At 40.4% G+C, this 17,537-nt stretch overlaps 1 protein-coding gene across 8 annotated transcripts in view; it reads left to right on the forward strand.

Moving 5' to 3' along the window:
* Positions 1-17,537, forward strand: part of MARK3 (microtubule affinity regulating kinase 3) — a 108,725-nt gene that overhangs the window by 18,791 nt on the left and 72,397 nt on the right. For 7 of the 8 annotated variants that reach the window (XM_037901010.2, XM_037901013.2, XM_037901011.2 and 4 more), the window contains 2 exons: positions 5,659-5,850; positions 17,114-17,167. In XM_037901010.2, the coding sequence (XP_037756938.1) occupies positions 5,659-5,850; positions 17,114-17,167 (246 nt within the window). The remainder of the gene's footprint in view (positions 1-5,658; positions 5,851-17,113; positions 17,168-17,537) is intronic. The other variant, XM_037901015.2, reaches the window with a different exon arrangement.

Below are 17,537 nucleotides of genomic sequence, written 5' to 3' on the forward strand. Positions count from 1 at the left end.
AAGGGGAAATTGATACATTGAGAGATATATCTAAACGGGGAGAGTGAAAGCAGTGAATATAAGCTAGGAATTGTAGAAAATTGATAAGGGAAGCAAAAGGACATCTGTGACCTGCAGAATTAAGGACAATAAAGAGTTTCTTAAATATATTAGGAGCAAAAGGAAGTCTAACAATCGTTTTGGTTCGTTACTAGATGGAAATGGTAGAATTCTCAGAAATAATGCAGAAAAGGTAGAAGTGTTCTATAAGTATTTCTGTTCTGTATTTGAGAAAAAGCCAGATGATGTATTCATGTCATATGATGTTAAACACTTTTCTATGCCAACAATAACATCCTTCTTAATTATATAGCAGCCACTCTTAAAATCAGCCGCTCTAGACAACTTGCATCCAAGAGTTTTGAAAGTGTTGGCTGATGAGTTTAGTGGACCATTACTGTTGGTTTTCAGTAAGTCTTGGAACACTGGCTTTCTTTCTGTCCTCTGGAACAACCCAGCTAATTATAGGCCTGAATTGGTCCCAGACAAAATGATGGACTGTCTCAGATAGGACTCAATTAATGAAGGATTGAAGGACAGTAACACGTAATGCCTGTAAGCAGAGGGTTATGAAAAATAGAACTTGTCAAACTAGATTTTTTAAAATGAGATTACAGGTTGGCTGATGTGATATAGTTAGATATCTGTATAAGGCATTTGACTTGGAATTTCATGACATGATTAGAAAACTGGAAGGATTCAAAATCAGCATTGCATACATTAAATAGATTAAAAACTTCTCTAATGACAGGTCTCAAAATATAAATTTAAAGAGGGAATCAGTATTGAGCACATGTTTATAATGGCACCCCACAAGTATCAGTTTTTTGGCCCTACATTATTTAATGTTTTTATCAATGAGCTGAAAGAAGATGTAAAATCATTACCAATAAAGTTTGTAGATATTGCAAAGATTGGGAGACTGGTAAATAACGAAGAGAAAAGGTCACTGATACGGAGCAATCTAGGATGCTTGGTAAACTAGGCTCAGGCTAACAATATGCTTTTCAATACGGCCAAAAGTAAGATCAGTCACCTTGGCCTGCATTTTTTTGTCCTTTACTTACAGGATGGGCAATGCCGTTCTCCAGAAACAGTGACTATAAAAGATGCGGGGCGTCTTTGTGGCTAATCAGCAGAACATAAACTGCTCCCAATGTGATGCAATGGCCGAAAGGGCTAATGCAATTCTTGCATGTGTATATATAGGGTTATCGAGTAGGAGTATTGAGGTTATATTACCTCTATATTTGGCACTGGTGGAATATTGTATCCAGTTCTGGTGTTCACAATGAAGAAGGATGTCGATAAATTGGAGAGGATTCAGAGAAGAGCCACGAGAATGATTAAAAGATTGAAAAGCATACCTTATGGTGAAAGACTCAAGGAATTCAATCTGTTTAGCCTATAAAAAGAGAAAAGTAAGGGATGACTTGATCAGTACTTACAAGGGGACCAGAAATCTGGTAATAGAGAGCTCTTAAATCTAACAGACAAAGGTATAACAAGATCCAAGAGCTGGAAGTTGAGGCTAGACAAATTGAGACTAGAAATAAGACACAGGTTTTTAATAGTGAACGCAATTAACCATTGGAACATCTTACCATGGGTTGTGATGGATTCTCCATCACTGGAGATTTTTAATCAAGATTGGATGTTTTTCTAAGAGATGCTCTAGTTCAACCACTGGTTTTGGACTTGAAGTATGAGTTAATTCAGAGAAGGGTTATGGCATGTGTTATGTAGATCAGACTAGATCACAGTGATCCCTTCTGTCCTTAAAAATCTGTGAAGCATTTTTCGTTGCAACTGACACTTGAGCATTTGCAACCTTGTCACGCCTGCAGTCCATTTGTGATCTCGTGCACATAGCTGAACTTGGAGCGAAATAGAATTCTGCTGTTGTGATTCTTCCAGATCAGTGAGGATTGCTGGGGCACTGGTTTTAGGCTGTCCCCAGCTAGAAGAGTAGTAGAAGCTGCAAGCAGAGTGAGGAATTGAAGGAAGAGGTGACTGGGATCCACTTTGGAGGTTGAGATGGGCAGCACCAACAGTGAAATGAGAGCGGAACGGACACGAGCTAGGTGGCAAGAAATACTTGCGGTTGGGGACAGTGTTTAGATACCCAAGTGTGAAAGGTGTGTATGGTGAACGTCCTGGGGGTTGAGGGACAGTATGGAGGATACAGAAAAATATTGGGTAAGTGGAGAGTAGGAAAAACTGGGTGGATACAAATTGATTTTTTTAAAGGATTTTTTAATTTAAATACATTTTAATTTAAAAAATAAACTTATTAAATCTGAAATTATGGCAGCCTGTGTTAAATCCTAAATTGTCTACAATCAATCATTAAAATAAAATGTAAAAAAAATCCAAGCAGTATATATTTGCCAAAATTTTAAACACAGTCAGACCCCTGAACTGGTGGAAGTTAGTGGTTAAGCATCTGGATCCAGAGTGTGTTCAAGTGCTAAACCAGCTTTTGATAGCAGTAGCCTATTTTGTAGGTGCAAAGAGAATATTTTCTTCTCAGTTTATTCTACTAGTTCAGTTCAAGGACTAGTCTATCAAAGTTGAGAGTCCAATTGGGAGTCAAAAAAGCAGAAAAACTTTGTTTTCTTCTTTGAATCCGTAAATCAAAACGAGGCATACGAAGATGAAATCTGTTAGTTCTAAAATCCTGAAGAACGTGACCCAGAAACAGTTCAATTGACTACAGATAATCAATCTTAAATGAGAAATGTGTTTTGATGAACTTTTTTCTTATGTATTCAATATATTAAAGTAGTTTTATTTAACTGATAATTCTGAAATGCTGTTTTTGTGCATGTTTCTTTGAATTCCAATTTCCATTCAAATGCTGCTCAACACAAATAATGTGTAATATATATTACACATTTGTGTGTGTGTGTGTATATATATGCATATGCATCATTTATATTTTCTAACTATTCAAATATTAAGACTGAATGTATGTTAATTTATATCATTAAATTAAATAAATATATATAGATATACCCTTTTGGTTAGCCAAAAGTAGTACTGAATTTATTGTAAAGACTATGTTTAGTTACAAATCAACATGTTTTAATGGTAACCTGGCTTTAGGAAAATAACTAAAAAAAAGTACAAATGCAAAATAATATTAAAATTGATGATTTAAGTCAAGGTTTCCTGCTTGCTGATTTAAATAATTATTAAACTCAGTGATTAAAATCAATCCATCCTCAGGAAAAGGAATGAAGGGAGAACAAAAACAAGGAAGTCATAATAAGGCTTTGTTTTATAGAGTTTCCTTTAAATCATATATGAAAAAGAGATGGGGGGAGAAGCATGGAAAGAGGTTTCACCTCCTCACAAAATACCTGTTATTGACTTGATATACCAAATTAATTCAGACAACACAAGGGGACCCATATTATTTTATGCATCCAAGTGAGACCATATGGTGGGAAGGAGGAGAGAATTGGGACCAAAACCCAGATTCTCTTCCACCTTACCCTGCTGTGGTAGATGCTCCCAGCAAAAGCTCACTGGTTTCAGTCTTGTCTGAGAAATGTAATTCAGGGGTTTGTCTAAAATTGGCAACTGTGCAAGAGGACAGAGGCAGTCAATTCCCATGGCACTAAATTGAACAGACTGATTACTCAAATGCATTGAATCCTCCTTTCCCATATAGACTTCTTGGATACATGCTAACACTAGTACTACTTCAGAATGAGCAGTTGATCCAAAGGCCTTGAAACAAATACCACCATGATAGGATTTGACAGTTAAACTCTATTAGGGGTTATTTTCCAGGATACTTGAAGTTCTCTTTCTAAAGTTTGTGGCTATACAAAAATGTATTTCTGTTGGCATTGCAGCATTTCTGTTATAGCAAAGTTTTTGTTAGCAGAAAATAGCTTGAAGGTTTTACATTCAGCTAACAGTTAACAAATGATATATACTGTTGGCTCCTTGCCATGAGAAAGTGCTATAATACAAGTGAGTTCAGGATACAAATAATCAGAAAGTTGACAAAAGGGTTAAAAAAAAAAATTCAACAAATAGTTTTCCGTTTTTTTTTTTCCTCCAACTAGATCTTGTTTGGGAACATTTTAAAAAACACTTTGAGGAGGCAGCAAACTCAGCCTGTGGAACAGTTTCTTTAGAGCAACCCCATCCTTCCTTATGTGACCCAGGGTGTCTAGGGTAGCCCCCACGGAAAATGCAAGGTCAGAGCAGGCTGCAAAAAGGAGAGCAGATTCTTGCAAATTGGAGATGAGTACTGTTAGATTCACCAACCGGTCACAAACTATTCTCCTGGTCCCCCACACTAGTTATCAAGAAGCTGAAAAAAGAAATCACACAACCCCCTTTACTGCATTCCAGTTCTCTAGTTCCCGATCAACACCTAGGTTCAGTAAAGTGAGAAGTTATTTACAACTCTGCTCACTATTACAAAAGGTTCTTCTAAACACCAAAGGGCCAGCCACATTACCAGGTCAATATTAGTTTGGATCTTTCCCAAAATACCACACTGCCAGCCAATCCTTTAGTATCTAAAACTAAAGGTTTATTAGAAAAGAAAAGAACAAGGAGAGAGTTGTTAAATTATCAAAGCGGTCAGATACATACATGAAACTTCAGGGTCCATATATCAGATTCTTAACAGTATTGGTGAGTTTGCTGGCTCGAAAGTCCCTCTGGAACACATCCAAAGCTTGGATCATTCAGTCTTTGTTCAGAGCTTCAGTTTGTATGTAATGAAGTTACTCCAGAGGTGAGGCACAGGATTGAAGACAAAATTGAGAAGATGCAGCTGCCTTTTATATCCTTTGCCATGTGGCTTGTACTTCCTTTGTCCCAAACAAACTCACAGCACATGGGCACTTGCAGTTCCCTGTACAGACTTGTCCCTACTATCCGGCTGACTCATAGGTGTAATCCCTGCCTTCTCTCAATGAGTTCATTGTATGGCCGATTGCCTTTGATAGGCCATCAAGCAGGCTAGATAGTGCTGATGCCAATCTGTCTGGGGCATGTCACCCAGAAACACAGCACATATTTGAAGTACAAATATACAATACATATTTATAGCTTACAATACAAAGATGATACATACATATAAATGTGATTATTATATTTAGCGAATTAAACTTTTACACTGATATCTTACATGGCATATCTGGTAAGGTTCATTACGATGGTAGGATATTATTGATACCAATATTATAAGTGTCTCATGTATTCCATACAGCATCAGACCATAGGCTGATTATGTCAAAATCCTAAAAAGTACTGAGCCTTTGTACCTAATACTTTATTCAGTGGATTTTGTGGGAGTTCAGCACCTCTTAGAGTTGAACCCTTAAACAGCGGTGTTGAATCAATACTGAAGTCAATCAGAGTCGCCTCTAACTGCTGCCATATAGGCCCATAGGGAAAGAGAGAGTGTGTGGATCAGATATACTAGTGACACCCAAAATGTGTAATTGTAGATTGCTGTAAAACAGAAATTTCTCCAGTTCAGGTTAATTACTCAGCGATATGTAATGCTTCAGAACTTCGTTTTTGTAATTGATGCACTTGTTTTATTTAACACTTTATCTTACACATGTGTTATCTTTATCACAGCACACCTCTCATGGAGAAGGACGTCAAGAAGTTTCCTCACGAACTGGGCGCTCTGGAGCTCGCTGTAGAAATTCTATAGCTTCCTGTGCAGATGAGCAACCTCATATTGGAAATTACAGACTTCTTAAAACGATTGGAAAGGGGAATTTTGCAAAAGTAAAGTTGGCTAGGCACATCCTTACTGGCAGAGAGGTAAAATGCTTTTGTTAACTCTGTAAAGCATGCTCTATTGCACTAGTTCTGAAAGTGCTCTTTAAATAGCGCTATGTGGAATCCAAGAATAACATGGCATTTTTCGTTAGAGAGAAATGGATAAACCCCCAAAACTTCTATGCATTTGCTGGAAAGTGAAATGTTGAAAACAAAAATATAGAAAACTAAATTCTTGGCTTTTAGTGATGTATACAAAATGCTGTTTATTAAAAAGGGCCTGTTTTATACTGGATCTTTAAGAAATGTTTGTTAGCAAGTTGTCGTCTTTGGCAATTCTTCAAGGTTGAGGGTGATTTCTTTCACAAGTTTTATTTTTTATGGTGACTGAGGAGTCTGATTGTTGCCACAGGCTCGTTGGCAGACGTTGCAGGTGGTGTTGGCCATGATTGCTGGGTGACAGTCATCTGGCATTTTTCTGTGACCAGGGCAAGGCAATTCTCCTCAAGTGGACATTCCTTCTCTGACAGGTCTTCACCAGTTATCCCTATCCCGGGCTACTGCCTTGCAGCGTGTGGCGTCAAAGCCACATCTCTTGATGTTTATCTTGAGGGTGTCTTTAAAGTGTTTCTTTTGACCTCCCCGTTTCCTTTCCCCTTTGGTGAGCTGGGTGTACAGCAATTGTTTTGGTAAGTGTATTTCAGTAATGCACACACAGTGCCCGCTCCACCTCAGCTGGTGCTGGATGATCCGGGCCTCAGCACTGAAGATGTTGGCCTCTGTGAGGACACTGGTGTTAGTGCGGCGATCCTCCCACTTTATGTTGAGGATCTTCTGAAGAAAGTGCTAGTGCTGGCATTCCAGGTTTTTCAGGTGTTTTCTATAGGACATGGGGTGGCTCTACCAATTTTGCTGCCCCAAGCAGTCGCCGCTGAATTGCCGCTGCTCCCAGAAGAGCGGCAAAGCTGCCGCCGAATTGCTGCCGCAGGACGTGGACTGCCGCCTGATTCCGAATGCCGCCCCAAGCACCTGCTTGCGAAGCTGGTGCTTGGAGCCGGCCCTGTATAGGACATCCAAGTCTCACAGCGGTAGAGGAGAGTTGGGATTACCACTACTTTACAGCCTAAAAGTCAAGGGTGTGTTCTGAAGTATCTGTTAAGTAAATGAATAATATTGAAATTTGCTAGGAGAATTCCTTTGCATATGCAAACAGAGGCAGAATATATAGCACTTATAAGCTCTTTGAAGCAGGGAGTCTTTGTGTGTTTGCACAGTGTCTTGCACAATTGAGCCCTGACCCATAACTAGTTTCCTAGGTGCTACTGCAATACAGTTAATAAGTTGTAATTTACATCTGACAGTTCCTTTCTGTGGAAATAAATTATATTCTTACTAGTAAACAATTTATTTGCTATAGAAGGTGTTTCTTGTTGCTGTACCTTCGTTATCAATAGCTAGTTTCAATCTACTGCAGGGTAAAGACTTTTCCTTTTCAGCACTTCTTGTTGACTTAAATTGATGGGTTTGGAATGAACTTGGGCATTATGAGGTTGAAGTGACCCTATTGGCCAAGATCTACAAGGAAAACTAAGTTGCTGAATGCAGTAGTACTGGGGATTTAATAGGTGGCGTTTCCATACCTGAGTCAATACAGAACCAATGGTACTGGAGGCAATGGAGGTGTGTCATCTCTAGAATGGGCCATGGTTGACCCATCCACCACCTATCTCCAGAATAATGCTGGTGTCCTGACTTCCAATTTGGGTAATTACATTCTGACTACTTAAATTCACTTTGCATTAATAATATTCATTATTTTGTGTGCTAAGCTGTTGTGTAGTATTGCAATTTTCTGTTAAATATGGTTTAGAGAATGTGAATGACATGGACTCCAGAGGTGGGATGTAACATGTGACAAAGACCCAAAACAGAGGATACCTTTTTCCCTTTGGTGTAAATCTTTTGTTTAACCTCAGTTTCATGATGTTACATTTCTGAAGAAAATAACTTTCAACAGTAAAAGTGAGGGACCATCATATTTGTGTGGAATTTACGTAATTTGGAGACTAAAATAAATGGCATCTCTCAAAATGAGGGACACTTAAGAGGTATGCTCTTGTAAGAGTAGCGTATAAAGTACTTCGAACTATTTCTGGAGGAAAGACAACATATAAATATGGCAGGTTTCAGAGTAGCAGCCGTGTTAGTCTGTATTCGCAAAAAGAAAAGGAGTACTAGTGGCACTGTAGAGACTAACCAATTTATTTGAGCATAAGCTTTCGTGAGCTACAGCTCACTTCATCAGATGCATTCAGTGGAAAATACAGTGAGGAGATTTATATACACACAACATGAAAAAATGGGTGTTATCATACACACTGTAAGGAGAGTGATCACTTAAAATGAGCTATTACCAGCAGGAGAGCGGCGAGGGGTGGAGAAAACCTTTTGTAGTGATAATCAAGGTGGGCCATTTCCAGCAGTTAACGGGAACGTCTGAGGAGCAGTGGGGGTGGGGGAAATAAACATGGGGAAATAGTTTTACTTTGTGTAATGACCCATCCACTCCCAGTCTCTATTCAAGCCTAAGTTAATTGTATCCAGTTTGCAAATTAATTCCAATTCAGCAGTCTCTCGTTGGAGTCTGGTTTTGACTGTTTTTTTGTTGAAGAATTGCAACTTTTAGGCCTGTAATCGAGTTACCAAAGAGATTGAAGTGTTCTCCGACTGGTTTATGAATGTTATAATTCTTGACGTCTGATTTGTGTCCATTTATTTTTTTACGTAGAGACTGTCCAGTTTGACCAATGTACATGGCAGAGGGGCATTGCTGGCACATGATGGTATATATCACATTGGTAGATGTGCAGGTGAACGAGCCTCTGACAGAGTGGCTGATGTGATTAGGCCCTATGATGGTGTCCCCTGAATAGATATGTGGACAGAGTTGGCAACGGGCTTTGTTGCAAGGATAGGTTCCTGGGTTAGTGGTTCTGTTGTGTGGTGTGTGGTTGCTGGTGAGTATTTGCTTCAGGTTGGGGGGCTGTCTGTAGGGAAGGACTGGCCTGTCTCCCAAGATTTGTGAGAGTGATGGGTCGTCCTTCAGGATAGATTGTAGATCCTTGATGATGCGTTGGAGCGGTTTTAGTTGGGGGCTGAAGGTGATGGCTAGTGGCGTTCTGTTATTATGTGTGTATATAAATCTCCTCATTATATTTTCCACTGAATGCATCCGATGAAGTGAGCTGTAGCTCATGAAAGCTTATGCTCAAATAAATTGGTTAGTCTCTAAGGTACCACTAGTACTCCTTTTCTTTTTGCATATAAATATGAGAATTCATCATCCTACTGCATGGATAATCATCGATCTGAATGTCCTCCCCAAAGGTATTGCTCAGAGGTTTTTTTGAGAGATAGTACAGCTATTTTTGTGGTCATGTACCACTGTTTTGGTCAGTGATGTTTCTGAACTTCAAGAATAATCAGCATTATGTGCTGTTGGTTGTGCTGTGCCCTCTTGCTGTCAGTGAGATATGCACTGAGAAATCCTGATTCCTAGTATGAGGGGTAAAAATTTTACTTTAAAAGCTAATTTACTTTTGAATCATCCTCTTCCATAGAGTTTTAACATTGTGTGTAAAGTTTTATTGCCACAGTGAAAATACCTCTGTGTACTTGAGTTCTGTATTTTAAAAAGCCCCCAACTACCTCATAATGACTCAAGAACTAAAAGGGAAAAAACTACTCATTCATGAAAAAAGTACAAGCTGAAATTAGTTACTAAAATGCTATAGAGACTTTTCAACTAACTGTACAAGTACAACAGACCATAATAAACCATATTCTAAAGAGCTCAAAATAAAACTGAGGGTAAACATTTTCAAAAGCATCTAAGGGACTTGGATGATGTCAGCTTCCAAGTACCATTTTTAGAAGTGACTTAGGCACTTGTCATTTAAATGACATATGTGCTTTTGAAAATGTTAATACCAGCAGGTCCCAGAGTGTGAATCCCATCTTGATCAGCATCCAATCAAGGAAAGAATCAGAATTATAATGGTATCTGTCATCTGCTGTGAAGTGGAACAATAGAGCCCAGGCCTGTACTTCATTCTCTCCTAATTGCAAAGAAAACTGCTAGGATCAGAAGTTTCAAATTGGAATACCTCAATAGTTTAGCAGAAAAGTCAAAATTAAAATATACTTGTACCTGCTTGGGCACCAAACGTAGGCAGTATCCCTATTTAAAGCAAGCTCTCCTTACTCCCATCTGACAATTCAACAGGAGAAATTTGTTTTATTTTGGAATGACCATGTTCTCAGTGTAGGTTTTTGCCCTTTGCTTTGTTTTGGTTCTGTTCCCAGAGTATTTATGAAGATGCTCCTTGTTGTAGCAGCCATCAGGGAGGAAGGGATCCATTTCTATCTCCTCCTAGACAACCATTTGATCAGGGTACAATCCAAAGACATAGCAGAAGAAAACTCTCCATGAGCATTCCAGACTCTGGAGAAGAATGGCTTTGTCCTCAATCAGGAAAAGAGCCAATTGACTCCTCCATGGAAGATTCGACATTTGGGACTAAAATTGTGATGGTACAGGTAAGTATTTATGTCTCAGGAGAGAGAGGGAAAACTAAGAACACTAGTTTGAGTGGTTAGCAGTTTCAGAGGAACGTCACTATCCATTTGTTATGTTGTTTCTGGAAATGATGGGGTCATGTGTGTGTTCCCTTCAGTGGACCCAGGCTCACATGAGACTTCTTCAGAACTTTTTTCTATACCAAGTTTTATCTTGTCCAGTATCAAATGTCCAACACCTAGGAGTAGTACTGAACTCACTCCACTGGTACCTGTGGGGCAGCAGATTTACAGAAAATAGTCGTCATGACTGAGGGCCAGCCTAGAAGGTTGCAATACCCATTCAGGAAACTAGAACAATCCTATGATCGTGGGTTTCAAAAGAGAGAGGAGGCCCATTGTAGATGTCTGGAGCTTAGGGTGATGCAGTATAGCGCTGCTTCCCACCATGAATAATGGTTGGTTGTTAGTGTAATGGAGAAATGTCTGCCACAACTTGCTTGCTTGTAAGGCTCTGTCTTCAGAGGGAGGCACAACTGCAGCTTCTCCTGAGTAGAAAGAACCTGGGAAGTTTAAATGTCATTGAAGACTGGAGCAGCAGGAGGAAGATAGACCAAACAAGGTGGAGGGTTTTTCTGCAGATTTCCACAAACCTAACAAGAACATTTGGCTCTCCAGTGGCAGTCCTGGTTTGCTTCCCTTCAGTTTCAAGGTTCTCAAATTTTTGCCCATCAGAAGGACCCAAGGGTCAAAGCAACAGATGTCCTGTCTTAGTCCCGGCACCAGAGTTCTCATATGCTTTTTCCATTGCTTCCTTCTTTTATTGAGGATTAGTCATTAGATCAAGAGGGAGAAAACAATAGTAATCTTAGTGGCACCCCTTGGCCAAAGAGGCAATGTTGTCCCAACCGAGTCATTTCAGCAAAGAGGTCTCCCTTGTTTCGGGTACACTGGAGGGATCTTTTATCTCAAGGCTTAGTGTTTGCGTGGTTCTGAGAAAGAAAAAGAGGATATTTGGAAAAGTTCATCTCCACTCTGGTAACCTCACCGTGATTCCTTTCTGACATATGAGAGAGCATGGCTGATATTCAAAAGTAATGGTATAAGATCTACAACACTCCTTCAACATTGACCACGATGTTTGGAATTCTTGCAAGTCGGCTTTGTATCATAGGTATCAAGAGTCTACATTCTGAAGGGTTGGCTGATGTTTTGTCAACCATACTTAGTATAACAGGTAAGACGAGGGTTTTATCTCTTCCCCAGGATGTCAGCTGTATCTAGGAGTGGCAGAATTTGGTTTTTATCGTTTTTTGTAATTTTGATCATTCATATTGATTTTTATCTTTGTGTTTATTTTTCACTTTTTTAATTTTCACAGTTGCGGGAAATTAAGGGGGTGTAGGATTAGGGTGGTGGTGGTGACAGTAGGGTTGCAAAGGGCTTTCAGCTCAGCCAAAGGACCCGAGATAACCCCTGGGTGCAAGGTCTGGGGGAGGTTGAAGTCCTGGCCCAGCAGAGCAGAGATCCCCAATCAGGGCCACGAGGAGGAGGAGCCCCCAGCTGCAGGGACCGCCACCCCACTGCTGAATGGCTCCTGCCCAGGGATGGGCCCTCTACTCTTGGTTGTGAGTGAGTGAGAGGCTGTGACAATGGAGCTACAGAGAGCGCTCTACACAGCTACTGGGCTGGTTTCACTGGATCCCTGCATACACTAGGTGTATGGGAGGCTGCACTTGCTGACTTTTACTGTTGGATTTTTTTGTTGATTTGTGTGTCCGGTGAAATTGATGTTTACTGATGACTGGCAAGCCAAATCCTGCCAGTTTACTGGTATCAGAGAGCTTTCTTTGGTGGCAGTAGTGCCATGTGTATAGAGGTGAGAGGTGGACTTAGTTTACAGGACCCAAATCCGTTGAGTCTTTATAGGTAGAATCAAGTATCTTTAAATGCCACCCAGAAACTAATTGGAACCTAGTTCATGTCAGAGAACAAATTTGATCTGCTTCCTGCAGGAAGCACCACTTAATCAGACATCTGCATTCTGTGCCATTTCCAGGTGGTCTTGAGGGGCCAGCACCATGTACAACATGTTAAAGTAATCCAATCTACAGGTGGATCACTGTGCCTCCAGTCTGTATCCAAAAGAGGTCTCAAGGTGTAAATAACCTTTTTATCTAGACAAGTGTAATTTGACTGATATGATGTGAAGATAAAAATATGTCTTGATCCCATGCAAGGTAATGAATCAAAGGAGAGAGACTTATTACTCAGTGTGTTTGTAGGGTTTTTTTTCTAAAAGGGATGTTTCAAGATTTCATAATAGAATTTAACCCCAGAAAATGGTAGTGAAACTGAACTTTGGTTTTTCACAGCATACTCTGTAGTGGAATGTACTACCCAATCCCCCCCAACGTTAAAATGCTTTTTTGTAGTCTACTGGTGACAGCTTACCACTGTCTTACATATAGAAAGAGGCTCAGAACAAACTTGAATCTGAACACTCTTGAACTGTGGGAATATTGAGATGCTGATCTGGTTCTGAACTTCAGAGTTCAGGCCTATGTCTGTATATAATGGCTTCTCTGATAGTGAAGGTGGTTCTTTAAGTGCTGGTCTCTATGTTTATTCCACTATGGATACTCATGTGCTTTGTGTACCTGAGGCATGAAGATTATTGCTAGCAGTGTCCTTTGGACCCTCGGCCTCATGCTCTGAACTTAGGATATAAAGGGCGGTGTGGACCAAGCGCTTCTCCAGTTCCTTTGGACTTCCTGTGATCTAAGAGCGAACGCTTCAGTGTCCACAGAATTTGCTGCGTCCTTCAGCATTTTGTAAATAGTTTTATTTTACAATAGATAGCTAGAATAGATTTGGGCTTGGAATGTCTGTGACAGGATGCTCTACCCACTGCAGATATAGCACCTCCTGCTGGCCGTTCTGGGGGAGAACCCACCAGGTTGACACCTCTCCCCACAGTTGCAAGCTGTCCCTCCTCCTCTGTCTTTGTCTGCAGCCCCTCTTTCGCTCCAGGAGCTGCTGCGGCCTCTTCGTGACTCACCCCTCCGGCTAGGTCACTGTCGTGGTTCCCCTTCCAATTGGGGGCTGGAAAGGAAATCTCCCAGACAGGCTCAGGCAGTTTTCCTATGCACTACCCCACTGGTGCTACTTCCACAGTGACTGGTTGGGGAACCTGGGTTCACCCTCTACTCTGGGTTCCTGCTCTGGGACCCTCTAGTCAGCAGTCAAGGTATGTTCCACCCATACCTTGCTGCATTCCTCTGAGCCCTGTCCTAACCTTCTGGCTCTTCCTCCCTTCTCTGGGTCTGCCAGTTTCACTGCTCTGTCCTCCCATGGAGCAACTGCAGCCTACATGCGTCTGCAGTCTCCAAACACTCCTCTCTCTTCCAAGGGAGTGACTACAGCTATACTCTTTATACATGAATTTAAGGAGTACTGTTATTGCATCTCTTCCTTATTCAGCCTTCCTGTTAAACTTTAATGGTTGTGAACTTAGACCAGTTTGAGCTAGCCTTACCCACATAAACCCATGTTGTACATCTGCCCTCTCATATTCACACCATTTACTTTCAGTTGGTTAATTTATTCATGGTAACCTGCATTTGTGCATTTCTCTCTTTGATAACTCAGATATTTAAACATGTAAAAGCATAAAGGTGGGCACTTCTGCTGTTGGACAATAATCTCCCTTTGAGAACTGTAAAAGGTGTATAAATTGGCATGGTAGAAAAGGGTGTGTTGTTGGAATCCAGAATCTTTTTCACAATGTTGAAGTCTTAAGTGTATTTAAATAAACAAGAGATTCTTTGTCAGAAGCAGGAAGCCTGTGAAGAAGTCAGTGGGTTAAGGGGAGCAATTAGGAAAATAAGGACATTGCTGGAAAGCTAAGTGACTCATTGATCTTTGCTGCAGAGGATATTGGCGAGATACCTACCTTGGAACTGCTCTTTTCTGGCAGTAAAGATGAGGTACTCTCCAAGACTAAGGTGTCAGAAGAAGAGATGTTGGAACAAATTGATGATTTAAAAATCAGTAAGTCTCCAGGCTCAGATGGTACACATTCAAGAGTTCTGAAGAAGCCTAAGTATGAAGTGGCTGAGCCACGAACAGAAATATGCAGTGTTTTACTGAAACGGCTGCTTTGCCAGAGAGTTTGAGGGTAGCAAATGTTTTACCTATGATTAAAATAAGGTCTTGAGAAGTGATCTGGGGAATTAGACCAGTGAGCTGTACATCTGTTCCTGGCAAACTGGTTAAAATAGTAATTAAAAATAGAATAGTGAACACCTGGAAGTCATCGTATCTAAATCTAACCATTACTGCTTCTGCAAAGGAAAACAGTCACACTAATCTATTACAATTCTTCAAATGTGTCAGTAAAATAGTGGATAAAGGAAATTAAGTTGACAATTTTAGACTGTCAAAAGGCATTTGAGAGGGTACCTCACAAGAGATTGCCTCTCTCCGCATGACTACTTAGTTTCTTTGACAAAGTATTGTTATGGATCAAAAATTGATGAGGTGACAGGAAACAGAATAGCATCCAGTGGCCAGTTTTCATGGCAAAACGGTGGGGTACCTCATGGTTCTGCACTAGGATCAGTGTTGTATATATTAAATTATTTGGAAAGGTAGTGAGCCTTGAAGTAGCAAAATTTGCAGCTGACACAATCTTATTTGGTTAGTAAAGACCAGAGAGGACTGGTGAAGAATGAGGAACATGATGGCAAATGAAGTTGTGTTGATAAATAGAAAATAATGAAGACTGTAGGAAAAATGTACGCTATTCATACATAGGGCCGTACCAAATTCATGGTCCACTTTGGTCTATTTCATGGCCACAGGATTTTAAAAATAATAAATTTAATTATTTCAGGTATTTAAATCTGAAATTTCAGTGTTGTAATTGTAGCGATCCTGACTTAAAAGTGGAGGGGGGGGGGCGGTGTGTGTTGTGGTACTCTACCCTTACTTCTGTGCAGCTGCTGGCAGTGGCACTGCATCCAGTGCTGGGCAGCTGGAGAGCAGCAGCTGCTGGCTGGGAGCTCAGCTCTGAAGGCGGAGAAGCTGCCAGCAGTAGCGCAGTAAGGATGGCATGGTATGGTATTGCCACCCTTACTTCTGCGCTGCTCCCTGCAGAGCTGGGCCCTCAAGTCAGCAGCTGCCACTCTCTGGCTGCCTAGCTCTGAAGGCAGCAGCGCAGAAGTAAGGGTGGCATGGCATGGTATTGTAACCCTTACTTCTGCACTGCTGCTGCTGGGGCGCTGCCTTCAGAGCTGGGTGCTCGGCGCACAGCCATCCAGCTCTGAAGGCAGTGCAGAAGTAAGGGTGGCAATACTGCGACCCCCTAAAATAACCTTGTGACTCCCCCGTAACTCCCTTTTGGGTCAGGACACCCAATTTGAGAAATGCTGGTCTCGCCCGTGAAATCTGTATAATATAGGGTAAAAGCACACAAAGGACCAGATTTCACGGGGGAAGACCAGATTTCATGGTCCGTGATGCATTTTTCATGGCACTGAATTTGGTAAGACCCTATTCATATACCTTACAAGGTCCTAAATTTAACTTGGAGAAGGGACCTGGTATCATTGTAGGCAGCTCAATGAAACATCTGCCTGTTGTGGGTTTCATACACCTTTCTCTGGAGCATCTAGTACTGGCCATCATTGGGGAACAGGATACAAGACTAGATGGACCTTGGGTCTGATCTGATAATTTCTATAAATGGGCTCTTTTTAGTCATAAGAAGTTGTCTAACCTATTTTGTAGCTCAGTTGAAACACAGCGTCTCCCCTTCCTTACTTCCCTGCCCGCTCTTGATTTAGAGATCCTTTCATGTCTTCCGATGAAGTGAGCAGTAGCTCACGAAAGCTTATGCTCAAATAAATTTGTTAGTCTCTAAGGTGCCACGAGTACTCCTTTTCTTTTTGCGGATACAGACTAACACGGCTGCTACTCTGAAACCTGTCATGTCTTATAGTGTGTGGCAGCCTTGGCACTGAATTTTCGTTTGATCAGTTTCTTGAACTCTTACATTTCAGTTTTTAAGAATTAATTGGTTCAAAATTTTTGTGCAATATTTACAGAGAAGATGGAAACCTGATAAAAGAATGAATGTTGGTGCCGTGTAGTTCATTTCTTTGTTATATATAAGATGCCATTTCTCTTCTTACCAAGAAGGGAATAACATTAATAGAATACTAACGCTGAGCACATAGTTCTTCAGTGAATGGCCAAAGGTCAATTTAACTGCTGTGAAGTTTGTGTAGCAGTACCTGTAATTTGCTATGAAACTTTGCTTTTAAAACATTTTCACAGTTTGCCGGTATATAGGTATCATTTTATAAGATTATAATCTAGAGGAAAATTATTTCCCTGCAATACAGTATTTAGTATTTAAATTGCATTGCAATACATCTTACTTCCTACCATTTGAACTTTCCTCTGCTGTAATACCATTAAGTGCTGTTTTTGTCTGATTTGTCCAATATGTCCAACAGAACTGAAGCCTACTTTTATTTTCTTTAGGAGTCATTTTGTTCCAAATACGTTTATTCAGAGTGTTTTATTAATAAAACTATATCTGTGAAATCTTCTTGATCTGATTTCATGCCTTGCATTTCTAAGACTAAACAACTGTAACCATGTTACAGACAAATCACATCTAAACTGGAAATACTGATCATAAACTTTTTTCTTCTAGGTTGCAATAAAAATAATTGACAAAACACAATTGAACCCAACTAGTCTTCAAAAGGTAGGCTTCTTTGTTTAAGTGTTCTTATCTTTCAGCTGTACTACAACTTGTTTCCCTTTACCTCTTCCTTCTCTGACTCCTGAATTCACATGTTGTGGTCCCTGAAGCAACACCTACCTCACATTTCATATAAATACGCAACTGAGCTACTGCACCTTAATGCTAACTTTCCTTGTAAAAGGCCTGTTTTGGACAGTTTTTTGCAGTCTTGCAAGATGAGCACATCCTTCAAATAAAGAATGCATACAAAGCTACACACAGAGAAAATTACATGTCTTTTGCCAGTCTTACTTTGTTACGCAAATGACCTGAACTCTTAAGTAAATTGAAAAAGAGTTCATCTGGCTTCCTTTTTTTTTTCCTTCCACGT

This window comes from Chelonia mydas, chromosome 6 (genome assembly GCF_015237465.2).
Source record: "Chelonia mydas isolate rCheMyd1 chromosome 6, rCheMyd1.pri.v2, whole genome shotgun sequence".
Lineage (NCBI taxonomy): Eukaryota > Metazoa > Chordata > Testudines > Cheloniidae > Chelonia > Chelonia mydas.